Raw genomic sequence first — 27,351 nt, 5'->3', positions numbered from 1 at the left:
TTTTTGTGTGTTCTTTCATTCCCCTGCTTTGTATTCTGTCTGTGTTCTCATCCTTTTTTCTTATTTTCCAAGCATTCTTCATCTTTGATGTTCCCGTCTTGGATATTCAATTTGGCATTAATTTTAGAGGGGTCCTCGTTTTAAACACAATGTACAGAGGTGACATTAAACTGTTGATTGTGAGGGGGGCACAATTTAAAGGTTCTGGGGGGGCACATGACCACCCCATACGTCACCTCTGGATTTAGAACAGATGTTTTAAAACTCTGGGAAACGCCCCTCTTGGGGGGCGAAGAGGAACATTCAGGGTGGGGGTGAGTGGTGATGTCAGGCACCTCAGACCAGCCCCACGTGGTGGCCCCTTTGAGTTAAAATTTTTGGTTTTGCCACCCCCCAACCCAGACAGGCAGGGTGGCCTGCAGATGTGACTCAGGGGGTGGAGGGTGATGCTTAGAGTGACCAGGTGTCCGGTTTTCGACCAGAACACCCGATTGAAAGGGGACTCTGATGGTTCCAGTCAGCACCGCTGACCGAGCCGTTAGAAGTCTGGTTGGCAGTGCTGATGCGTTAAGGCAGGCTAGTTCCTACCTGTCCTGTCTGGCACCGTGTTGCACCCTAGAAGCGGCCAGCAAGTCCGGCTCCTAGGCAGGGGGGCAAATGGTAGTTGGGAGGGCAGTGCCTGTGGGTGTAAGCAGCATGTGGAGCGTCCTGCCTTAACCCCCACACTGCACCGCTGACTGGGAGCCACCCGAACTAAGCCCACTCCCAATCTCGAGCCCCAACCCCAGGCCCGAGCCCTGAGCTCCCCCCTGCACCCCAAACCCTTCATCCTCGACCCCACCTCAGAGCCAGCACCTCCAGCCCAGAGCTCTCACGCCCTCCTACATCCTAATCCCCTGCCTCAACATCTCTCATTTATGGCCCCCCCCCGGAGCCTGCACCCCCCTGTTAGAGCCCTCACCCCCTCCCACACTCCAAACCCCTGCCTCAGCCTAGTGAAAGTGAGTGAAGGTGGGGGAGAGCGAGCTACTGAGGGAGGGGGGAATGTGGTGAGTGGGGGGGTGGGGTCTTGGGGAAGGGTCAGGGCTAGGGTGTACGGTTTTGTGCGACTTGAAAGTTGGCAACCCCCACCAGGCGGGGCTGACCTGTGCTGCCTGGCATCGTCACTCGTCCCCTCTGAACATGCCTGAACACAGTTTGGAAACCTCTGATAGAAACTGTTGATAAATGAAAGGCAGGACAAGTCCCACTGCATTGTGAGGAGGGCAGTTTCCTGGGCACAGCCCCTGCTATAGGAGTGGGTGAGCAGCCTCTGCCCTGGGAAGGCATGGGGTGTTCACCTCAGGACAGTCTGCAAAGCAGGCAGTGGGAACTGTTGGGACTCGAGCAGCAGGAAAGGAGAAGCAGCCCCATGTAGCAGTGAGTGCCGCAGCCAGGGGGAGCTGCTGCCTCCTTGCTGCTTGGGGGACCTGTGAGAGGTGGCCTGAGGCCTTGCCCATCCCCACTGCCCTGTGAGGCAGAGTCTGCAGCAGCCCCTCTGGATGGGTCCCCTTGGAACGTTTAGCTTTGCTAAATGGAAGGCAGAAATATGGAGAAGGGGCTGCTGCATTTTCCCAACCCGATATCGCCTCTGTCAGTGTAGTTACAAATGAATATTTGTGATACAAAACTTTGCCTTTCTCTACACACATCAGCACATTGAATGAGACAAGCAAAACACAGCATATTGTTGTGTTCTATTGACTTAGTATTGACTAGCCCACCTATCTTACTTTGAAAGGAAAAAAAAAAAAAAAAAAAAAAAAGTGTGTCCAGAAAATGAAAAGTGATCCTGAATTGTGATCTCGATTCCTGCAATTACATGTATCCCAATGCAGGATTGGGGGGTCTAACTCCCTAAAATTATATTAAATCCACCAAAGGTTAAAGGTTGAAATCTAGGAATGTTCAAGGCCTAAATGGAAGAGAGAGAGTTTACTAATACATGGGCTGCAAAGATTATTTATTTTAATTTGCAAATCACTTGGTAACTTCTCTACAGTAGTATTTTTGGTATTGAACCATTTACCAAAGGGATGTATTGTATGTTTTCACAGTAAAACCTGAAGGAGAGGGAACAAAAGGACCCAAGGAACTCTGTGAAGTGAACTTTGCAGAGTTTACTTTGAATTCTCCTATGAAGTGTCTGCCATTAAATGAAGGTGTGGTGGGTTGGTTGCTGTGCTGTTATAGTTGTCTCCTATAACTGCTTACACTGTTCTGGAACCAAGCATCTATGGACTCCCCTGTCCTTAATTTATACACACTCATTCCATCAGATGGAATGCAGAAATCGAGTGAGAAGTGACATATTTGTAGAAACAACAATAACTCTCGTGTAGGTATGCGCATAATGCAGGAAGGAGCATGGGATGAAGTGTTCTGGCTATTTTATGCCACTTTGGAACAACATAAAGCAGCCGAGCATACTGGCCAGTTCAGCTGGGTTATGGCTTCATTTCACCAGCGCAGAATGACATGCAGCCTGAGTATACAAACCAGTTTCCCCTTCCTTCCTTCCTGTCCTCCAGATTTCTCTTGCCTCTTAAACCCCCTCAACATTCCCGTGCGTGCACACATTCCAGTTTCTCTTTTCCTCGTGTCCCTTCTGTTGAATAGATACAGTGGAACAAATAGTTTTTAAAAGAAATATTTAGGATTAATGGTCATTTTTGCCATTATCTTTCTCTCAGGGGAGGCTGCTACAGAAAACCTTCATCTTTGAGAAACTCATGAAATTTATTAAAAATAGTCACCATGTCTCATTGTTCTCAGCCGTCTTAAGCTATAGGCCTGCTTCCATTAAGTAGCCTCCTTCAAAAGAGCCACTCTTTTACATTGTTCCAAATGAGAGTGAAGCCAGGCCACCCTCAAGTAAGATGATAACCCTCTATGCTGTTAGGAAGCAGAGATCAGTGAGGGGAATGGGACAGGGCCATCTTTGCTAAGGGTAACTTGCAACTTCAGACCTGTTGAGAAAAATAAGAGGTGGCAGTCAGTTTGAAAGTGCTTTGTGGAATTCTCTGTAGTAGAGCATTATTCTTCAGTCTATTTTGAAGGACCAACTTTCAGTTATGAAAGAACAACAGGGAAAATAAAAATAATAAAACTTCAAATCGAGCCTCTGCAGACGATTTCAGTGAGTTTTAACGATATAAGAAGTTTGAAGAGATGTATTATTCAGTTACTGAGATCAAATAAATTTTTTGTGATTTTTTTAAGAACTAATTTTAAAGTTATTTATTTAAAGTAAACTCCTAAACTTAATAGAGTTACTTGTAAATTATCAAAAATTCATACCATACTCAGAATCAAGAGCATAATTTTCTGAAAAATACAATGTATTTTTCATAGATAACAAACAGGTTGAATCCCTGCTTTAACTGCAAAACTTAACCTAGCCTTAATTATAGAGCTTCATAACATGACTCGGGTATGTCTAGGTTATACTGGAAACTGCTGTTCAAATTATTTCACTTGCTTTTTTTAAACACATTTACAAAATACTAGCTATTTTTATACTGTGCTGCTTGCAAAAAATTCAGCTCTGAGCATGTTCTTGAACAACTGTCATTATTTCTTTGTTATCCTTTCTGACACCTGCCAAAATTGTAAAGGTTAATGATTCAGCTTTAATGAACTGAAATGAATCTTCAACAGATAAACATAATACCCAATAGATGGAAAGTGATGGTGTTTCTTTCATTCACAGATAAGAATTTAATAACTTATTGACACTCACAGTACTTTGAGTTAGATATTTTTCAGAAGTGAACCAAACATATCATACTTACAGTTTATTGTTATGAGCGTTTACATAGTTGCATACCTATCCATACCATAATTCTTAAAAACACAGATGTGATGGGTGAGGGCCCAATCACTTGGTAACTCACTCGAAGTACAGCCCCACAGGTATAATTAAGATAGCAAATGCTTTATCTTGTCCATAATTAATTCTACTTTATGGGAAATTATAATGGTTGCTAGATTGGATGAGCTAAATGTCTTTTCCATATCTAACTGCTGTGATTCTGCAAATAGTTTCTAAGATACACAATTTTTAAATTAGAAATTATTTTACATGAGTATCAAAAGCCCTCCCAAAAGAGAAGAAAAGTAATATAGATAATAAGAAAATTATAATGATATTAAAATGAAGGGTAGGCATGACATTTAACAATAACATTCAATTATGTGCTAAATGGTTTAATTAGATAAGTTGTTTTAGGGAGAGCAGCTAAGTGATGTCTGCATTTAGATTTCCTTACACTTTCCATTTTAAAAGATTCTGCAATCTTTATCATTTGTTTTAGAAGCTCTTCCACCTCTGTTGTTTGCAGTATGCCTTTGCAGAGAGAAAGCCCTGAGGCAAGAGAGGTGGCTTTTCTTTCCCCTATGAAATTCCATTCAGGTTTGGCTGAGATACTCACTAAGGCTATGTCTACACTGCACAGTTAAGTTGATGTAAGTTATGGCGATGCAGCCTTGTGGAGAGTTTGTTCCTCCCAATCCTATGCACATGTTTCCAGATCCTAGCTATTGGGAAGACTTACTGGATCCTATCTCAAGAATTTTTCAATCATCCACAGCCAATTGACTGGATGGTGAGGTTCAAGCTATGAAGGATCTGGGTGCAATGGTCTCTTCAATTCTGATTGCCCCTGGTTCTGTCTGCAGCCCATCCCAAATTACCTAATACATTTGCTGAGGAAGAAGAGAAATTGTTTCCTCTCTTGGAACAACAACAGATGGATTCAGAACTGGAGCCAGAGTTGCTTCCTGATGAAAACGTGGACATTATTTCTGCTTTATCTTTTCAAAGGATGCATTACAATTCTGTGAGTTGGTAGATCGAATGGCATCTACTTTGAACTTACCTTCTGTTGCTTTAGAAGAAACATCACATCCAGTATTTGACATCTTAGGAGATTGTTGAAGAAGCAGGACTCTTTATCTTACCTATTTGGGAAGGACTTTTGCAACATGCTAAAGCAGTTTGCACTTCTCCTGCTTCCTGCCTTCATCTCTAAGAAAATAGAAAAACTGTATCAGCTCCCACATGAAGTGTTATCATATTTTCATACTGCCCCACCTCATTCTTTGGTGTTTGCAGCAGTAAGTAACAGATCTAGATATGGTCAAACCCATTCTACTCCAGCTGACAGATAAGGGAAGAAGCTGGATTCCCATTGGAGGAACGCTTTCTCTTTTTTGTCATGGGGTATTAAAGTAGCCAGTTACTAGCTGTATTGTCCTCATACCAGTTTCATCTGTGGGGAAAAATGGCTACATTTGTTCAAGACTTAAAGGATAGTCAGATGAGACTTGCCAATTCAATCCTCACAGAAGGTCAGAACATGCCAAAACATGACCTTGGGGCTTCTTTTCATGCATATCTCAGAAAACACAGTATTGTTGTTTACCCATACTTAGACAACTGGCTGCTGAAGTCAACCTCATATGAGGATATTGTGACAGACCCAGACCAGTGGGGTACAGGAGTCTGGTAGAGGGCAAATATACTGGTCACTGGATGAGTAGTTTTCTGTTCCCTGAGTGACCAGAGCAGGGGCTGCACTAGAGTAATCAGGAACCTGCTAGAACCAGTTAAGGCAGGCAGGCTAATTAGGACACCTGGAGCCAATTAAGAAGAAGCTTCTAGAATCAATTAAGGCAGGCTAATCAGGGCACCTGAGTTTTAAAAAGGAGCTCACTTCAGTTTGTGTGTGAGTGTGAGGAGCTGAGAGTGAGAGGTGCGAGGAGCTGAGAGTATGTGCTGCTGGAGGACTGAGGAGCACAAGCGTTATCAGACACCAGGAGGAAGGACCTGTGGTGAGAATAAGGAAGGTGTTTGGAGGAGGCCATGGGAAGTAGCCCAGGGAGTTGTAGCTGTCATGCAGCTGTTACAGGAGGCACTATAGACAGCTGCAGTCCACAGGGCCCTGGGCTGGAACCCGAAGTAGAGGGCGGGCCTGGGTTCCCCCCAAACCTCCCAATTGACCTGGACTGTGGATTCTTCCAGAGGGGAAGGTCTCTGGGCTGTTCCACAACCCACATGGTGAATCTCTGAGGCAAGAAAATCCGCCAATAAGCGCAGTACCCACCAAGATAGAGGAGAAACTTTGTCACAATATGTTGACTCACATTCAGTTTATAACATTCCTTCTTATAGATGTAGGACTTCTTCTAAATGTCAAGAAATCAAATCTCTGCCCAACTTAGAGAATCCTCTTTATAGGATTGGTTCTGGACTTAGAAGCAGGAAGGGATTTCCTTCCAGAGGAAAGATTTCTGAACATAGTGTGATCTATTTTGGAGATTAATCTTATTAAACACAGAAATTAATATTATTTTTCAATCTAATGGGTCTCATGGGAGTGAATTTATCACTCCATTTGCTCATCTCAGAGGAAGCCAATGCAACCTTGGTTGGTTTAACATTGGTTGGCTCAAACCTAACCTGGATAATCTGCACATGCTAATCAGCATAGTACAGAACATTGTAGAATCTTTGATTTGGTGGACAAACAGAGCCAACATTCTGAAAAGAGTTTTGTTCCCTTGTCATTGGTCACAATAATCTCCAGTGCATTGAACAATGGATGGGGAGCTCACCTGGGGTCTCTGTCAGTTCAGTGTCACTGGATCATAATGATGTGTCACTGGATCATAATGCATATGCACAAGGAGGCTGGATTAAGGTTGCTTGAGAACTGTAGTTTGTATGTGTGTAATCTCTAAGGTTTTTAGAAAAGCAAACTGAAGTAATAGAAATTCCATCACATGGCACCACGTTGACTCCCTCCCATGGTTCATCAGCAGGGTGGAACCTTGAGATCCACTGCACAGACCTCTTTGCTGCGTGAGTTAAGAAAGTAAGTGATAGCAGTAGCAAGTTGTCATTCTGTATGTGGATCAGTACAAGAGGGTATGGGACACTTTCCCATTGGGTTTCACAGATATTTGCTGACAGCAGAATGACGCTCAGGAATCTTTGGCTGCAGGCTCTGGTGCACTATGCGCTTTAATGAGCATAGGCTCTTCTACCTATTCCCCCTAAGAACGACTCCTCCTGCCATGTCCCTTCCAACTTCTCTTTGTGTAAATTTATAGTATTGGTTCCATATTTACCTATTCCTGTGAAAAAATAGTTTATGATAATGTTACTAAAGACTATATCATAATGCATTCAAACAAGGGGGGTGATTTAAGCATTAGCAACCTTAATTCTATTTTTTCCTACTTTGAGTGATTTGGCTTTTTAACATTCTCTGAAGGTAGTTATACGGTGTAAGTAAATTAAAAACATAAATAAATTTGTATTGGTATGTAAAGAACAATATATAAGTGGGTGATATGAAGAACATGGGGAGACATATAATAGATATTGCCAGTACTGATGAATCCATTAGTTTGTAGTATACATACTATCAAAGTAGTTTCTTAAAATAAAAACAAAATGTTCAGAATTGTGTTTAGTACTTCAACTTTTTGAGATTGTTTTAGAGAAAAATATCAAATGTAAATTTTAAACATGAAGTTAATAGAAGCTTTACTTGTCAATGGGAACATGTATAGGTTGATGTAAGTGATCAAAATACACACCATTTTTGGATTTTGAGGAGAGAGTAGTAGAACTGGTCATTACTGAAATAATGGTGATGGAGGTTTGACTTTAGTTTGCTAATAACTGAAGTGTTTGATCAGCAGTTTATTTTTAGACAAAAGACAACTTCAGGATAGAGTTAATGCTTAGTGTATGCATCAGTAACTTCCACAGTAAAGCACACTAGGGAGGTGTTGTGATTATCAACAAACCAAACATTTAAAGTCCAAGAAATTCAGTTAAGTGTACACTTTAAAGAAATTCAAATCTGTTAAGGTCCAGAAATGATGCCATACTATAACAGTAGGGTTATGATTAGTGCATATTACTTTGTAGACCCAGATTAGAGCAAACTGGTTTTGTAAAAACATGTGATTTTTTTTCCCTCTCTCATCACTACAGGGCAGAGTTATCATTGTTTGGCTGCTGTAACTGCACATTTTCACACTTTTAATATTTTTAGTTTTCTTCTAAACGTAACTTTGACTTTGAAATACCTTGGTGTGTAATACTTGGATTTGGAAATATTACAACATCCTGTAATATTTTTACCCATAAATTACTAGTACACACTTAAGCCTTAACTCCAGTTTAATATAGTTTTCATTTTGGAATTTTCTTATATATTTATTTACTTATTTGTTTATATGTGCAGGTAAGAATTGAAGATTCTCTGCACTCTCTCTTCAATTGCAGAAATGCAGCGTACCGCAGATACAAGTCTCAACAGCATGTTTACTTGCAGTAGTGCAGAAAGGGGGCATGTTCATGTGCAATTGTGGCCACAGTGAGGTGGAAATTACAGTATATTGCATGGCAGTGTGTAGTTATAGAGTTTAGGCAGGCATTCAGACAGCAGCATTGAGATTAGTGAGAATGGGATTCAGTGAGAATGGGATTTTGCTGAGCTCTTATTGTTTTCCTGTTAGGAATCATGTTGCCAGGATTCAGTTTCACATTTTACTACAATTTTGTGTTTTTACTCTGTGTGCTTTAGCCTTGATAACGTGGTTACTTTGTCTTGCAGCTCCGAAAATTCATCCCTTTCCTTCCTTGTTATTACTTTAGAATCCATCGTAGTATTTAGCTTACAAGTGTTATTTAAAAATTATTATTGGTCTTATATATTACATTACAAAGTGTGTTAAATAACTTTATTAATTTTTCAAAGTGAACCACTCAAATGAAAGGAAATGGCAGTATTAAGGTTATTTGGACAACTTGAATTCTGCATCTTATACATACGCATTTTGATGCAGTCTTCAGTTGAATGGTCACATGCATCCTTTTCCACAGGACATCTTTTAACATTGTTTTTGTAAGTAATTTCCTGTTAGTTCTACGTTTTATTTTTCTTTTATTACAAAATCTATTGTATAACTGTAACAATCAATTGAATGTGCTGACAGCAGGGTTTGAACCCTTGGACCATTCTTAGCTCAGATGAAGCAAAAAGAAGCTGCTTATATTCAGCTGGTGAGCCTTATTCTATTCTAAATTACCCAGGGTCATTTTGGCCACCAGTAGCTCCAGGATCAGAGAAATGGAAAAGGGTGGGAGGCACCTTCCTCCCATCTCAAGCTCAGGACTTTATCCTACAAAGTACTGAACATTCTAGCCCAACCTAGTAAAACAGTTAAAATTAGGAAGGCTTTTAAACACTTGGTTAGTCCCATTGACTGCAGTGGGACAACTCATGAGCTTAACTTTAAGCACATGCTTAAGTATTTTGTTTGATAATTCTGGAGTGTCCAGCTCCTTTCTAGACTGAGCCTTTGATGGCTCAGTACAGCTCAAGATCTAGCTCCATACTTCAAAGCATATGCACAAGGGTGGATAGTAAATGCTGTAAGTTCAATGTTAACTTTGCATTTGTTGACTTTTGAGCCCTTGGTTACTCAACCTAAACATTTCACTAATATAAATATGTAATGAAATGCAGTCAGTAAAAACTATTTGTATAATTTCAGATTTTCTGTCTTTGAGGAGGCATACAAAATGTATGGATTTACTACAGTGCTATTTTTTTTTTCAAAGAGGGGTTCAGATTAAATATGGACTAGTAAATCACCTATTCTAAATAGGCTTCAATCTCTTTAGAAGACTGAGTGGCTCTAAGAGAGCTTTGTTAGAAAGATGTACTCATTCACTTGTCATTTCCAAAGTTCCCTGAACTTTCTGATTACAACATCTAGTCTTTGTCACAGAAAACAAGAGAGTCTAATCAGCCCTTCATAGCTGAGCTCTGAAACAGACTCACAAGGAGCTGGAGTGAGTAGAACATTAGCTACTGTTGTTTCTTATAAGATCTCTTATGGACTGCTGTACTGAGTTAGGAGATGAACTATAGAAATGCAATAAACAATGTCATGGAAATTTATCCCATTATGACCTTTTCTGTTTCATATGGATTAAAGAAACTATTTTTGTTTGTTTTTTGTTTTATTTCAAAATGTGTTCTTACAGTCCTTCCTTATAAAGGTCAGAGATTGTCTAATGAAAATAAAGACCCCATTCTTTCCTCACATATGTGACTAGAATTCTTCCCTTCGGATTATTCAGGAAGATAAATGTTCTATTCATGTTGCTTTTGATCCTTCTCAGAAAGCCTCCTTTAAAGACTGAGTGAGAGATAGATGCTGTAGACCTATAGACATTTATTTTGTTACCAGCTTTTCCCATCTTTCAAATCTTTTGGTGGGAAATTCTTATCGGACCTTAGCTAATAGATAATATCAATTGTGCCGCTGGTTATTTTATAGAATTCTTGAATTCATCTGTGGTTTCCATTTGAACAATTTTAAACAGAATTTTAAAACATGTGTCAGACTATTATTAACTGCTATGAATTCTTTGCTTACTATGGAAAAGCGTCCAATTATCTTGTGCTGAGTACATTACAACACCTAAAATATATCTGGCATACAGTATACATTTTTGAAAAAGAAATCAAACATACTTGCCAAAAGTATATGAAAAGCAACAGTTGAAATAATTTTGTGAATACAATTCTAAAATTAAATACTTCACAAAACTGAGTGCGATTAACTAACACCTTAACAAGACATATCATTTCTGTATTGCTTTAAAAATGCTCTTTTCTCTATGAAGCATTAGCAGCAGTATCCAAATTACAGAATTCTTTTGAATTTAAATATTTTATAGTCAATCTAGTAAAAAGATTTATATAAATAAATCAAAATATAGTTCACATTGAAGAACCCGAGTCAATACTGGAAAAGACTCTGGCTACCCCTCCTGTTCTAGTTGGTTTGGGTTTTAAATTCTATTTAAGGAATTTTATAGAATCAAGTAGGAACTGTTGGAGACATTATAGATTTTATGAAGATTTGGGATAGATCCATGTTACAAGAGATGCAACTCTGTTGGGCTGGAGTACATATCATAGAAAGGATCATCATTAAAATGGTATTACCCTGCTAGTTGTGACATAGAGTTAGACCTAATTTTATTGTCTGTCAAAGATGTCATTAGCCTTTATTCCCTTTATTTTATCTCAGGACCCTCTTTTTCATCTAGAACAAGTTTGAAGGTCTGTATAGTGAAAGACAAAAACACAACATCACAATGTTTTTTCCTTTAGTGCAATCTCTATTATGCTAATAAATTTTCAAAAAAGATTTGGCTTCCAAGATTTTACTATAGAAACACTAAGATTTTCACTTCAGATTGTTCACTGCCAGATTTTTTTTCTTCTGCAACTATTCCAGTCATTCTATATTGTCATTCTGTTTGCATGGTGTGTGTTGGTTTTGTTTGTTTGTGGGGTTTTTTTTCTGAAAGAGTTTAGAAAAGGAATTATCTTTGATTATTCTATAATCTCAAGTAGTTACGATACAGTTTCTAAGGTGATTAGCTAATGGAACTTCAGTCAGAACTTATACCTACATTACCTAGTTGTTGTGATCAGTATCTTGAACATATGATAGTCCCTTGGAACATTTGTGTTGTTGTTTACTAAGACTTTACCTTGCACTTTTGAAACCTTTGCCTACTTGTGACACTAACAGTCTCTCTCAGGGCAACAGATTTCAGAGGGCCAGAGGTCATCCTTACTGCAATCCAGAATACCAACTGAAGCTCAATCTTGGAGTCTCTCCTCCAAAAATGGGGGGATAAGGGCTAAAAGATCCTATCCTTCCTCTTCTGATGCTCATGGTCCTCTGGACACTTTCTACCTGGCTCCTCCCCAACACCAGCCTTATAACCATAGCCTTAAGGAAGCTTCAGCTTGCTTTAAGAATACTCCTATAACAGAGATCTGTATAGCTGCAATGTGGAGCTCAGTTAACACCATCACTTGGCACTCGAGCTGGTAGGAATCCGGAGTTCCCATTCTGTGGGAAATTCCTAGATTACATTTTTAATTTTTTTTTGTTCCTAATTAGAATGAAAAAATCAAAATTTCCCAGGGAACAACATTCTAAAATTTGTTTCACAGAATCTGAAATGACATTTTACTTCAACCTTATTGTTTAGATTTCATTACATATTATAATTTATAATATAAATAAAAATTGAAATAGTTTAGCTATTATGTATGTCATGCCATGTGTATTATTATTACATGGCATGGTGTGATATAGTCAAAATGTTTCAAATAATATATCATATCATATCATAAAAGTAAAAACCAATAAATAATGTACATCATCAAAGTGGAAATGATAATGTCAAAATTAAATGTGTTGACTTTAATGAAACAATATTTTGACATTATCAAAAATGATTTGTTCTGATAATTTTTCATCAAAAATATGTTCCTGCAGAATGTTTTGATTTTTTTTTTTTTTTTCAAATCAGTATTTTCAGATGGAAAAATTTCTTTGGAAAAATTTTGACTGGTTCTACTCAGCACTGGTCCCTGGATCTGGCCTCCAGCTCAACCTTTCCATAGTCTCTTTTTGTCTTGGACTCCTTCAACCCACCTTGTATCTAATCTGCCAACTCCTAGTTAAGCACTGAGGGGGATCCATATAGTGACAATACATGATACAGTACAATAATGAGGGTTCTTCAACATGTTTTCCTTTGAGACTCTCATGACCCACACTTCTTCCCTGCTACTCTGGAGTCTAAATCTCTCTGAATTCTAGCCTAGAAAAGGAATTCTGTGGCAGATGGGGCTGCAATTCCATATATGCAGTTCCAGTGGACACTGCGAACTAAAACATTCATTACTTATGCACATGAGGAGCATGTGTACTATAAATGGGATCCAAACAGACAAACATATTGAAGAAATACAGTTAAAGGAAGTGAAAGATCTTTCTCAGCTATGGATTTGAAATGTGTAATCATTGTGATGTTTTAAACAAATCAAAGAATAATAAATGAAAATATCTCAATTATATTTTTTCTAACAGTATTCACATAGAGTAGGTATGCTACATCACAAATTGTCTACAAGTAATTTTAAAAACTATATTCTTTCTTAAATTAGCTTATGAAGGTGTTCAAATACTGAAATGCATCAGTAATTCATACCCGACAATCTTGGACAACCCAAGTTATTGCAATCTTACAATCACCATTCCTCTGAGACAGTGGTTCTCACTCTTTCTTCATTTGCAAATCGCTAAAAAATTTCACATGGAGGTGTAGAGCCCTTTGGTAATCTTAGACATAATCTGCAGCCCACAGGTTGAAAACCACTGTTCTGTGGTAATGACAAACTTTCACAGAGCCCTTAGACATAGTCTGCAGAAACCCACGGTCTGCGGACCCCAGGTTGAGAATCTTCGCTCTAAGAGACATTCTGTATCAACATATGAGCTCATATATTAGGAGTGGACATTGTTATTCTAGATTTTGGAGCGAGAAGCATAATGTTCCTCTATATAGTTTAATGCTAGAATCTCAAACAATAATGATATCTCTGAAATGCAGATATGGAAATTATTATATTGTATATATCTATACACAATTACTTGTTGTTAACGTGCTTTTAACATACCGTGGGTAATATTTTTATTAGTATATTTTCACTTTATAATGTTGTGCCAGATATTGCAACCATATGCAGTATCTCTGGGACCTATTGGTTTAACTTTATGAATGTTTTATGTGTACAGTTGTAGACTCTGCATTGTATTCTGCTCCATGGGGAGAGTTACTGCAGCTACTCCAGAAACTGAAAACGGGGGGGGGTAATTACTGCAGTCCCTACCATAGGTGCTGTAACTAGGGGTGCTGGGAGTGTGGCTTGAAGTGTTTTCCATTACATACAGGGTTTTCAGTTTGGTTCAATGGCTCTCAGCCCCCTCCCCGCCCCCTTATAAAAATTGTTCCTACACCAGTCCCTACGGTGGTTTGAATATACTGGTTCACGCTGGGTCCCAGAGTCCAAGGAGACAAAGAAAGGACTTTTGATATAAAAGACTGAGTTTAATCTGGCTCAGGGGCCTTCAATTTGATGGAACAAACAGACGTGACTTTTTGTCCAAAGAGGGGACAATCTCTGGGGAAGGGCTGAAGGAACTTGAACGAGCCAGGGTCTCCATAGGATTGTTGGGTGTGTGTGCTTAACTGCATTTAGACCCTTTCATTTGGTTTATATGTTTTATTTTATGGGCTTTTACCTTACACTAACTTTACTCTTCTTTGAAAGAACTGTATGGGACTTGTAACTGCTGCTGTATATTCTTCATAGCCCCTAGAGAGAAAACAAAGGGTAGGTGCTGGACTCTAGTTATATCTGCTGGAATAATCACAGGGAATTGCAGTGGAGCTTTAGCCTAAAAGCTTGGTGTGACAGCTACTGCAACCACATGCAGCATCTTTGGGGCTATACTGTATTTTATGTTTAAAACATGGAAACCTTAGATAGCCATTACACTGAAATGGGCCAGACAGTATGAACTGTAGAATATCCATAGCCCTTTGTATTAATGCAGGTGGTGTGTCTTTGTGTATTTTTGGTTCAGTGGGGTGGGTTATCTGTGGAATCTGGAATCACTCGGGGGTGATTACTGCAAATTCCCCAGCACTGGTTATGCTTTAAAAAAAAACATAAAAAAACAAATAACAACAACAAAAAACCCTTTGAAGCTTCACCCTGCGGTGAGGGCCATTGACTGTTGATTGCCTGTTACAGAAGGACAAAAGCTCAAACTGTATAAAGAAATGGCTGAACTGTCCCAAGAGGGTCCTGGTTCTTGCTCTGAAACTTACATGAACTGGCAACCAGGAAGGCAGAGTTGAAGGGTTTGAAAGACTGATACCTACTTGGAGATGGCTGGTGAGGTTTTAGCAAGAGTGTGGAACTTTTATTGTTTTTTTCTTTAGATATGTCTTCTCTGAAACGATTTCGCCGTAAGATATATTTTGCTTTGTACAGGCTGGCTGATAACTGGTGTATACTGTTGTAGCCCTTGGAGAAAGGTTAACCACAGGCCAGACTTGCTAGAGAAATCACAGTGAGATGTTGAGGGACTGCAAACCTAAACCCCTCTTCTGGAGAGGGAGAGACACAAGTATCCACTTGAGAGAGGTGACAGCTAGGAAGCTTGAAACCCTGAGTGGGTGCCCTCCAGAAAGACCGGAGTGAGGGGTGGTCTGTCAAAGCTGCAGTTAACCCTGAAACCCTGAACTGTGACACCTCAGAAGGAAAAGGGATGCAGGTCCCAGTGAGAGGTGACAGCTAGAGGTCTGAGACCTAAAGGGGCATTCCTTGAGCAGACCACAGGGGAGGTCAGAAGTGCAGTTACCGGGAACTGTGACAATTGTGATTTTAATATTTTATTAAGTGTATTGTATAATGCATGTATAGAAATACAGTATGATTAGTGAGAAGGCTGCCTTTACTGCAATGTGTCAGTTTTCTTCCGTTATCGCTCGATGTAATATGCCTACATTGAAAACAGAATTATATAATTAAACTATATGCATATGAAAGTAAATGAGTACTGAATCCATAGACTCCAACAGGTCATTTTAATGGTGCTCTAGAGTTATTCTGTGGTCAAATACTCCTGGGACGTTGGTGGTGTTACCTGATCGTACAAAGCCCACTAAAGAACACTTCATCCCCAGCCATTTCTATGTGCTCCCTTACACTTACTTTATGCTTCTTCCAGTTGGAATATCTTGTCAAGCTCCTCCACTTCTGGCTGCACAAAGTTGCTGTTATTTGTAGCTGGTCAGTCCCTGCTTACTACACCTGCTTTCTCCTGACTCTGGCTCTTCCTATTGCTCCATACCCCCCAATCCCTTAACGGCTTCTCCCTTCTCCTCTGACTGCTCCACTACTCTAACTCCCCAATGGACTTTCGTATGCCATTCCTGAATTATTAAAGAAAAATCTAAAACAAAATGGTTAATTCTAATTCAGATCTCTAGGGATATTGATTTATGGAATCTGCATTTAAATAAATCTACCTTCTCCCTTTTGCTTATTCGGATTTGTTATCATGACTTTTGTAATGTGTGGTTCAAAAAAGGATCTTCATATGCTCCATGTTTGTCCCACATCGGTTATTTTCTGGTACTTTTCAAGATATACCTTTTCCCCTTATGTATTAATATCCACAGTTTCATTGTAGCTCATACTGTAAATTCTTCAGTTCCTAAGGCAAGTACTGGGTGTCCAGCTGTTAATGAAAGGATAATCAGTGCATAACATGGCCAAAAAATCCTCTGCCTTACTAGTTTTTAATAATAATAATAAAGTGGGTTTGAATTTGTTTATTAGAGATAAAGAAAGCGGCATAAAATATTGTTCAATACATACACCTGAATCTTGATTGGATGCATTTTAATGTAGGTCAAAATTAGTAAACAAAGAAGGAGGAGAGGTGAAATATATCACGGTGAGAGTTTCTTTTTATTGTAGATAACTACTTTTATCTCAAGTGTGGTATTTATCCTAATCTGTGTATTCTTTTTTTCCAGTTGAAAAACACTATAAGAGCACTTTGTCGTGAGCTCTCCCTGTAACTTTCTTCATACTGCAGTACAGTCTGTTCTATATTTTCGTGTACCAAAAATGATACATTTTCATAATGTAACGTCATCTCTGAATTTCGTAAAAATCATCTACAATCTGTAATCAGATAATGGTTTATGCTGGCCAGGACAATGTCCTGATGTCTTTACATTTATTTGATCACCTAGTCTGTTCCCACTCCATTACAGAATATAGTCCACAGATAAAGATCTGTATTAATCCTAAAATCCTGCATGTGACTTTGTTTAGGTGAACTGATGAGCTCACACAGAACCCCACTGGAAAAAACAGGGCTCTATGGGGGTGAAGCAGACAGCCTGCAGGAATCAGGTTTTGAATAATAAACAGATAACAGAGAGGCAAGATGTTATGTGGTATCCTGATCCTAAGCTTCAGTTAACGGGGAACTTTATTTTTTAATGAAAGCTCATATGTTGCAGAAACTACAGATAGACTCTAGTGATAGATAAAACATGCTCAGTTATACTAAGTATATATCCATGAATTATAACAGATTTTTTTATAAACAAATGAAACCCAAATATTTAAGTAATAGAAATGGTTCTTTCTGGCCTTGAAACCTCTCATTATAATCATCTTTATTATTGTGCCTAACACAGGACAACATTACCCAGCAATCTCTATATCCAGACTGTTACTTCAGTTTGAATTGTAACATAACCTTTAGAAAGATATCAAGTCTTAATTTAAAGATCTCAGGTGAAGGAGAATTCACCACATCCCCCAATAAGCTGCTCCAATGGTTAATTACCTCACTGTTGAACATTTGTGCCTTATTTCTGGTCTGAATGTATCTAGCTTCTGCTTCCAACCATTGGATTTTATTATCCTTTTTTCTGCTAGATTACAGAGCCTTCTACTATTAGACATATTTTCCCAATGTAGGTGCTTTTAGAACATGAGCTGTGGAGGACTTTTGCCACATCCCTAGAGACTCAGCACATTAAATAAATAAATAACCTCTAAGCTTCTTTAGTTACAAAAACAAAACAAAACAAAAAGCAACCCAAAACACCACCTGTTAAGGTGTGGGGAGGTGAACGTAACAGTCTCTATATAGATATATAGCAAATGGGAAAATGAGAGAGCTGATAAAAATGAGTACAATTCAGCACTTAGGAAATGCAATTGATAAGGGAAGCTTAAGTTGTCAATTAAAAATCTGTTGCCAATAAGGTTAAAGACAATAAGAAAGAATTTTTAAATATATCTGAAACTAATAAGCCCTTGCAATGGTATAGATCTGATACTAGATAAGGATGGTAAAACTGTTAATCATGATGTAGAAAAGGCAGAAATGTTCAATAAATATTTGTTCTGTATTTGGGAAAAAGCAGGATGATGCATTGATATCTTACAGTGATGATCTCTGTTCTAGCAATAACTAGGGAGGGTATTAAAACAGCAGCTACTAAAGATAAATATTTTAAATCAGCAGTACTGAATAATTTGTACAAAAATATTAAAAGAATTGACCAACAAGGTCTCTGACCAACTAATGTTGATTTTTAACCATTCTTGGAACACTGAGGAAGTTACAGTGAACTGGGGGGGCGGGGACCTAATTTTGCCCTAATATTTTAAAAGGGTAAACAGGTCACAGGATAACCTGGGTAACTATTGGCTGGTAAGCCTGACATCTATCCTGGGATCATTGAAAAGACTGATTATGGGGTACAATCAATAAAGAATTAAAGGATGGAGTCATAATAAATGGCAGTCAACATGGTTTTATGGAAAATAGGTCTTATCAAACAAAATGGATATAATCTTTGGATGAGATTACAAGTTTGATAAAAGTAACTGTGCTGACATAATACTTAGACTTCTGTAAAGTATTTAACTTAGTTCTGTATGGCATTCCGATATATTAAAAAAAGCACTATACAAAATCAAGATAGCACATATCAAGTGAATAAAAAGTTGTTAATTGATAGATCACAGAAAGCAAACAGCAACTGGAAAAAAATATAAAATCATTGCTGGTAAAATTTGCAGATGAAACAAAATTTTTTGAAGTGGTAAATAACGATGGAGAGAGGTTAGTTTTAGAGGCTGACCTGGATCACTTGATAAGGAGGGCTTATTTGAACATGTGTTTTTAATCATTCAAATCTAAGGTCAGACATCTAAGAACAAAGAATGTAGGTCATACTTATAGGATGGGGGACTGTCTCCTGGAATGCAGTGACAACACAGAACTCATGAGTTAGGGTAGACAACCAACTGAACAGGAGCTTACAGTATGATGCTGTAGCTAAGAGGTTGAACGAGAAGTATACATGGGAATATTGTATAGTAGCAGGGAGGTCATATTACCTCTAGGCAGGGCCGGTGCAAGGAAGTTTTGTGCCCTAGGCGAAACTTCCACCTTGCGCTACTCCCCCCACCCTCAGCCCTGTGGCAGCTCCCCGCCCCCCCTCCGCCCTGAGGCACTGCTCCCCCTCCCTCCGCCCAGGTAGCCGTGCGGCAGCTCCCCACCCCAGCTCACCTCTGCTCCGCTTCCTCCCTGAGCATGCCGCAGCCGCTCTAATTCTCCTCCCCTCCCAGGCTTGCGGTGCCAAACAGCTGATTGGTGCCACAAGCCTGGGAGGAGGGAGAATTAGAGCGGGGGCGGTGTGCTCGGGGAGGGGACGTAGCAGAGGTGAGCTGGGGTTTGAAGCTGCCGCACCGCTCCCCGGGCCAGGAGGGTGGGGGGGTGCCTCAGGCCGGGGGGGGAGGGGGAAGCTGCCGCAGGGCTCCCCACCCCAGCTCACCTCTGCTACGCCCCCTCCCCGAGCACGCCGCCCCCGCCGGCAATGACAATAATTGCATGGAGTGGTCGTCGCGCTGGGAGAAGGAGTCTGAACCACACATGCTGGCAGCCCAGCCCAGGAACGCTGTAAAAAAAAAAGGGGGGGGAACCGCTTTTTGGCGCCCCCAAATCTTGGTGCCCTAGGCAACCGCCTAGTTTGCCTTAATGGTAGCACTGGCCCTGCCTCTAGGTATGGCATAAATGATACCATTACTGGAGTATTTTATCTAATTCTGGTGTACACACTTGAACAAAGATGTGGAAAAATTGGAAAAAGTTCGGCCCAGGATCCAAAAAAATATTCAAGATCTGAAATACAGTCTCTTCCTTCTGGAGTCTGTGCTTTCTCCTATCCCACCTCAGAGAGTCTGATGATTATTGTAAACTTTTAGCATACTGGTGCTATTATTTACTTAGATTAAAGAAATTATATCTTCGCAAGTTTCTTTAGGGATCTTTTTTTAAATTCAATATTTATTTATTTTTATTTTCAAGTGCGCTTTTCCCAGTTCAGTGTTCTCTCTAAAGCTTTTTCCTAAATATATGCATATGAAAAAAGGTGCTTTAAAGTTGTGCTGTATTGTTAAATGACCATGTGGAACAGTTGAATTTTTGATGACAGAAAACCTATAACTGTTAAAAAGGCTGATTATGCTTTTTAGGTGCAGAACTTGTTAACTATTAACATGTGTCCACTATAGAGGGGGAAATGGTAATTTAGCCGATTTCATGTTGGTGTATCAACCACTCAATAAAAGTTTTAGTTTCAGTTCAATTTCTAGTTTTATCAGTCTACAGCTGAGTTCATTTACAAAGTTTGCTTGGCCTTTACCTTTGCTCAGCAGAAGTACAGAAGCAAATTAGCAGACTAAATGAACTTCCATCCTTATATAAGGTGATGTATCCAGGTCCAAACTAATTGATCCATCAAAATGCTTGCAGTTGGCCGTCAAGAGAGAGGGACTCCATTTTCAGACCATGATTAGCTTGAGCCTTGAGGATAAACACTGTTGGAGATGAGTGGAGAAACAAGAAAAGGGTGGGGGAAACAGGGATGATTGGGGAAGAGAGGGTACTTTGGAAATGGAGAGCCAAAGAGAGATAACAATGAGTGTGTTGAGGAGGAAGATAGAAAAGGAAGATTCAAGAATGGAGGTTGGAGGGAGACAGGAGAAGACAGAATGTATGGGAAGGGATTGAAGAACATAGGGGACAAGAGGAGGTGTTAACAGAGGAAACATGATAGAGGAAATAGGAAGAAGAAAAAATCTAATGGAGAGTAAAAGAGGGAGAAAAAAGAAATGGTGTGAGAGAAGTAAAGGAGAGAAAAGGAAATAGGAAATGTGGGGAAGGAAGAACAAGCAAGAAAACATGATTTATGGTTATTAAAACATATATTTTTAAAAGTATTCATAGTTTTGTTTTGTTGTAAATGACCAATGAGGAATACAAATTGATAGAAAATTATTGTAAGTTTCTGTAAATATGGCCTGTTGGCTTCAACCAAGTTGTCAGTATGGCTGTCAGTTTTGTAAAGATTGTGCAATTGGGGATTAAATAAAATAAATCAATAGGCATTTCCCAGAAGTTTGGTTTGGAGCTACCCTTCTCCTGCTGTGACACTACGGTTAGGTCGATTGAGGCACTTGAGCTAACCACTCTTCCACTGAAATAGGAGGGACTGCTGGGGGTGCATTTTCAGGAAGGAATCTTTGTCTCTAGTACGCATTTCATTCCTGCACCCATCATCTGATAGCGCTTAATTCCTTTGACTTTTAGGGAACTCTGGAAGATCTATCTCATGTCCAAAGCTTTTCCTAGGTATTATATGAATGACTGAGGAATTGAAAATATTACACCTCAGAGGCAGGGAGGGTTTTGTTATTAAACAATCATTCTATAAGATTTTATTCTTGTTGTTACATACTTTCATATATACATCATTCTATAAGTGACTAGAGCAGAGCACGGATGCATTTTTTCTGAAATAAAATTATATTTTTTTCCATTTTATCCCTATAGCAGCATTAAAAGTTAAAAATCCATAATTGTTCACTCAGAGAAAATAATGTAATTTGCGGTTAGTTCTTCAGTCTAGAATTTAATCTAGTAGAGTTTTTGAGCGATAAGGAAAATAAAATTCTCTTAATTAATATTTACTGCATTGTTTATATTCTCCATTGGTGCCTGTGTTGTCAAATAAGCAGTGGCCCATATCTTTCTATTATTTTTTAGGAAAGTCATCTGGAATGAGATGAAAAAGAGAAACTATATCTGTGGGAATAATATTTCCATTTGTTCAAAGTCTTTGACAATATACTATATAGTGAACCACAATCCATATTTTAAATAACTCTAAGTTTTGAACAGTGGAATGTAATTTGGTAATATTCTGTTGCATTTATATGACCTCTTTCATCTGGGAATCTCAAAACACTTTACAAACATTCATTAACTTGGCCTGAGTCTCCCTGAATATAAATGAGAAGGAGCTCCTGAGAGGATGATCTCAGGGAACAGTCTTTAATTTTGAAACTGACTCCTCACCTTGATTAGCCAGAATTCAGATTTTCTAGCCTTCCAGGCATGCTGCAGAATCTATTTTGTCCCCTTTTTGATAAGGCAGTTGATGAGGATGTGAGCTGAGGTGGATATTTTTATGCTGTGTTTTTTTATTTTATGCAATAGACACGCAAAGCACCCTATGGGCAGTTGTAATTGCATTTTAAAACTTTTGTAGTAATAAATAATAAGTGAAACCTCACAACACCCTTGTAAATTATTGTAGATAAGTAGTATTATTTCTGTTTTATAATATTGGTAAACTGAGGTACAGAGTGATAAGTGATTTGTCCAAAGACACAAAGTGAGTCAGTGCAGAGCCTGTGTTAATCCCCTACTCAAAGCACCAGACAACACTCCCTCTCACATTTCTTTATTCAAATAATATCTTCTAACTTCTACCTGAGGTCTCCCAATTAGCCTTACTTTCCTTAATGTCGACTAATATTCTTTGCCTTGGTCTCCTTTCCCTCAGTTATTATTAAAATACAGGTTGGTTGAGTAAATAAATAAATCTACATCTGATTGCCACCTAAATGCTTTTCTTATGTATTTCTGTACTTCAGGTAATTGTCAAGTCTGGACCAGGCACTTTTCTTAGCCTGGCTGTATATAATGACTATATCTTTTGGTCAGACTGGGTGAGACGAGCTATTCTTCGCTCCAATAAATATACAGGAGGAGATACAAAAGTTCTTCGATCTGATATACCACATCAGCCAATGGGCATCATTGCTGTTGCCAATGATACTAACAGTTGTAAGTTACAAAACAAAATATAATGGGTTCTTAATTATATATATTTGCTTTCAGAAATTTAGATTAGCTTTCATCAAATTATATGTTATGGCATTTCATAACCTCTTCTTTTCATTATGTGGAATATTAACTAAAAGATAGAGAACACTCCTTTTCCAAAGAAATTAAATTTTCTTGGAATACTGTGTATATTTTTCTGGCTTGAGCATTCAGAAATGGAAAAGTAGTAGATTCTTTGTAAATATTTGTCATTTTTGGGTGTTTCATTTAATTATTTTACACCTGTGCTAAAAGTAGCTCCATATTATTTAATACAGTAATCTCTCTGGCATCATGGCATTCCTACCTAACTGGTATATATAGAGACTTTAATTAGAAATCTGTCAATGTATCAGTGACCCATAACACATTTACCAGGAGACTGAACTGCATTGAAGTCTGATCTTTCAAATAATATTAAGCATTGAAGCAGATACCACAAAGTTAATAGATGATGGCCTGTTTTTATTAACTTGATAATACAAAAGTTCTTTATTTTTCAGGTGAACTGTCTCCCTGTGCACAAATGAATGGAGGCTGTCATGACTTATGCCTTCTGACTCCTGATGGTCGAGTGAACTGTTCATGTAGGGGGGATCGAATGCTGATAGATGACAACAGATGTGTGAGTAAGTAATATTAGTCGACGTACTGATCCCCCATGGTGTGGTCCTGTCAGATCTCACAAACAAAATTGGTTTGGGCCAACCCGTTACATGGATTTGAGACCTCTACAGCTTATATTTATTGTAGGAAGTAACGTTGGTGCTTCAGTGAGTGTCTTTCTTCTCTCTCAGTCTTAAGCAATGCCCCAGAATGATTTTAGAAGGAACTGTGTTAATGGAGATGACATCTTTTGAATGTACAACTAAAGTTTTGACATTGCTATCCAATAAAGATCCCATGCAACCTTTTGTAAGAGTAAGAATGTTAACCTTAGTGTCCTGACCAAATTCCAACTTAACAACGTTAACTGGGACGACTTTAAGTGAGGAGTTACTGTCATACATGTTAATGTTTTTACAGGGTTTCTTTCTATACGTCTATAATATATCACTAAGCTATTGTTGTATGTAAAGTAAATAAGGTTTTTAAAATGTTTAAGAAGCTTCATTTAATATTAAATTAAACTGCAGAGCCCCCCAGATCAGTGGCTAGTGAGTGCCACTGAAAATCAGCTTGTATGCCGCCTTTGGCATGCATGCCATAGGCTGCCTACCCCTGCGCTGTGATCTGAAATGATGCAGCATGTGCACCCTTTGCATTAATCTGGTTCTGATGTTTGATTTTGAGGGTGGATAGTATAATTGTCTTGCCCTTACCCCACCCACACACCTAATGTTCTTGGTCTTGTGCAGGCTGGGAGAGGGGACATCTTGCGTCCCTGCTTAGGGGACTAGTCACTAGGGTGACCAGATGTCCCTATTTTATAGAGACAGTCCCAATATTTGGGGCTTTTTCTTCTATAGGCGCCTTTTACCTCCCCACCCCCTGTCCCAAGTTTTTCACACTTGCTGTCTGGTCACCCTACTAGTCACATTCAGAATGTGGAGCATTGACATGCCTCTGCCCCCTCTTCCACCCAACCCCATCAGCAAGCAAAGCTGGCCTGATTTGGAGTGGAGTACATGCCACTCTTTATGTCTGAATTAGCCAGAAATCCTCCAACTGGCCCCACTGTAATTTGATTCCTTTGTAATGGTTACCTGGTTAGCATCCCCTCTCAAGTCTCTCTGAGTGCACCTCCCTCCCCGCCGCCCCCAGGTATTAGGACCTGAGCCTTTGACCACACAGAAGTATTGCTGAATCTTAACAATAGGAGTGCAGTACAGCATTAAAGAAAAAAAGATTTTAAAACTATAAAATAGTCCATGTTCACTTCTATCTTTCCTAAGGCTTATTATCCCCCTGAAGCGTAGGAAGGCCCAACTGCGTCAGGTCTCCCCACAGGACCTGTATCTGCATCAGCCTGTTTCTCATGAACAGCCCCTGACAACTGCCCTCTCTTTAGAGAACTACTTTAACTGTTAGTGTACTTTTGATCTTTAGACTTCCAGCCTTGGGAAAACAACTGGCCAGAGCCCGGAATTAGCTTTACATCTAATAGCTCAGATGTTGTCCCTTAACCACTTGATCTGTTTAACAGGAGATGTTTTATCTGGATCAACTGTGTTGTCATTTTGTTAACAACCTATTATTAAAATAAGGCAATATATGCACACAGTAAACATTATAGCCCAATATAGCCAAACAGTAGCTATCTCAATAACCATCTTATTTACTCCGCATCCTTTCCCCCCACACCCAGCACAGGCATGTGATACACTGTGGTTTAAACCTGGTCCTTTATATTTTATTATTAAAATAACATAAAAGTCCTTTTTGCTTGTATTTAAATATGTAGTAGGATGGAAATTAAAACTTTTCTTTCATAACAGAGTAGATACAGTTGATCTAAAGTCAAGCTGCAGTGGTAAAGTAATGCACCATTAATGTGCATTAGATTTGAAGGCCTTTCTGCAAAATCACTTCTAACTGGCTATATAATTGAGATATAATGAGTTGTACGGATGATTTTTAGTGGTAACAAAGATGTTAATTAAACCTGTAACACTGTTACAGAGCAGCAGATTTTAGACTAGCTGTGAAATCAATGCCAGTAGTGATCAATTGAGATTGTATTTGCAGTATTTCCAGAAAATGTTAATTAAGACTTCAGCAACTAAGTAAAGAAGCATATGTCCTGTGTAGCCCTAAAAGTACTGGTAATGACCTACAGTTCAGAACTGAGAGAGAGAGAGAATGGGTCATACAGCTGGTTTGCAATAAGTTCCACAATATAATTAAATCTGTAGCATGGCATGGCATTTATATGCCCCAAAAGCATTACAATCCTTAATTGCCACAGCTTCAATATATGCCTTGTTCCTCCTCATGCAAGGTCCTCAAGTTATGTGAAAAATAAGCAATCTGAACTTTAGGTTTATAAAAACACTGTAGTATCATTATATGAGTCGCTATGTTTCCATCTAGAATACTGTGTGAACTGATGGTCACCCCATATCATAAAATGTATTGCAGAGTTAGAGGAGGTTCAGAGAAGGGTGATGAGAAAGATTACTGGAAAATCTCTTGGGATTTTCCCAAACTGAAAATATTGGGATTGTTTACCTTAGAAAGAAGACAGATACGAGGGGACATGATACCAGTATATAAAGAAGGGAGATCAGGAGCTTCTATTCCTTCTCTCTCTCACACATATACACACACACACACCACAAGAACAAAGGGACAGTCATTTACATTGAAATGTATCTAACTGAAAACTGATAAAAGGAAATACTTTTTCACTTAGTGCGTAATTAGACAGTAGAACTTATTCCACAAGATACTGATGTCAAGAATTTAGTAAGAGTCAAAGAAAAAATGGGTGTTTATATGGATAACAATAATATATAGAGTTGTTACAGATAATGCAAAAAAGAAAAAAAATTGGAATGGATAAAATCCTAATGCTTCAGAGTTTAACCCAGTGGTGGACAAACTTTTTGGCTTGAGGGCCACATCTGGGTATGGAAATTGTATGTTGGGCCATGAATACTCACAAAATTGGGGGTTGGGGTGCCGGAGGGGGTAAGGGCTCCAGCAGGGGGTGCGGGCTCTGGGATGGGGCCAGAAATGAGGAGTTCAGGGTGTGGAAGAGGGCTCCAGGCTGAGGGTGGAGCAGAGGGGTTTGGAGTATGGGAGGGGGCTCTGGGCTGAGGTAGGAGGTTGGGGTGTGAGAAGGGGTATGGTCTCTGGGCTGGGGATGCGGGTTCCATAGTGGTGCCAGAAATAAGGGGTTCAGGGTGTGAGAGGGGGCTCCGGGCTGGGGCAGGAGGTTGGGGCATGGGAGGAGATCACGGGTGCAGGGTCTGGGCGACGCTTACCTCAAGCAGCTCTTGGAAGCAGTGGCATGGCCCCACTCCAGCTCCTATGCGGAGGGGCAGCCAGAGGGCTCCACACGCTACTCCTATCCGCAGGCACCACCCCTGCAGTTCCCATTGGCCACGGTTCCCAGCAAATGGGAGCTGCAGAGCCGGCACTTGGACAGCTCCCTGGCTGCCCCTATGCATAGGAGCCGGAGGGGGGACATTCCACTGCTTCCAGGATCTGCGCTGAGTGGGGCAAGCCCCCAACCATGCTCCCTGGCTGGAGTGCCAGAATGGGGCAAGCCCCCGACCCTGCTTCCCAGCTGGAGCTCGAGGGCCTGATTAAAAGGTTTGATGGGCCAGATGTGGCCCGTAGTTTGCCACTAATCACTAGCTATTAGCAATTAGGATGAGATTTTAAATTGGGGAGATTATACAGCATCTGCTTATTGTGTGTTTCCTGCACCTTCCGCTGAAGCATCTGGTGTTGAACACTGTCAGAATAAGGAGATTAGATTAGAATCACAGAACTGGAAGGGACCTCAAGAGCTCATCTAATCCAGTCCTCTGCACTCATGGCAGGACTAAATATCTAGACCATTCCTGACAGGTGTTTGTCTAACCTGCTCTTAAAAATCTCCAATCATGG

At 39.5% G+C, this 27,351-nt stretch overlaps 1 protein-coding gene across 1 annotated transcript in view; it reads left to right on the top strand.

Moving 5' to 3' along the window:
- Positions 1-27,351, top strand: part of LRP1B (LDL receptor related protein 1B) — a 1,021,752-nt gene that overhangs the window by 709,847 nt on the left and 284,554 nt on the right. The window contains exons 44-45 of the mRNA XM_034786032.1: positions 22,560-22,752; positions 23,295-23,420. Coding sequence (XP_034641923.1) covers positions 22,560-22,752; positions 23,295-23,420 — 319 coding nt within the window. The remainder of the gene's footprint in view (positions 1-22,559; positions 22,753-23,294; positions 23,421-27,351) is intronic.

This window comes from Trachemys scripta, chromosome 11 (assembly GCF_013100865.1).
Source record: "Trachemys scripta elegans isolate TJP31775 chromosome 11, CAS_Tse_1.0, whole genome shotgun sequence".
In the NCBI taxonomy this organism is placed as follows: Eukaryota; Metazoa; Chordata; order Testudines; family Emydidae; genus Trachemys; species Trachemys scripta.
Note: the sequence above shows the minus strand (reverse complement) of the source record. Positions and strands in the feature narration are given on the sequence as shown.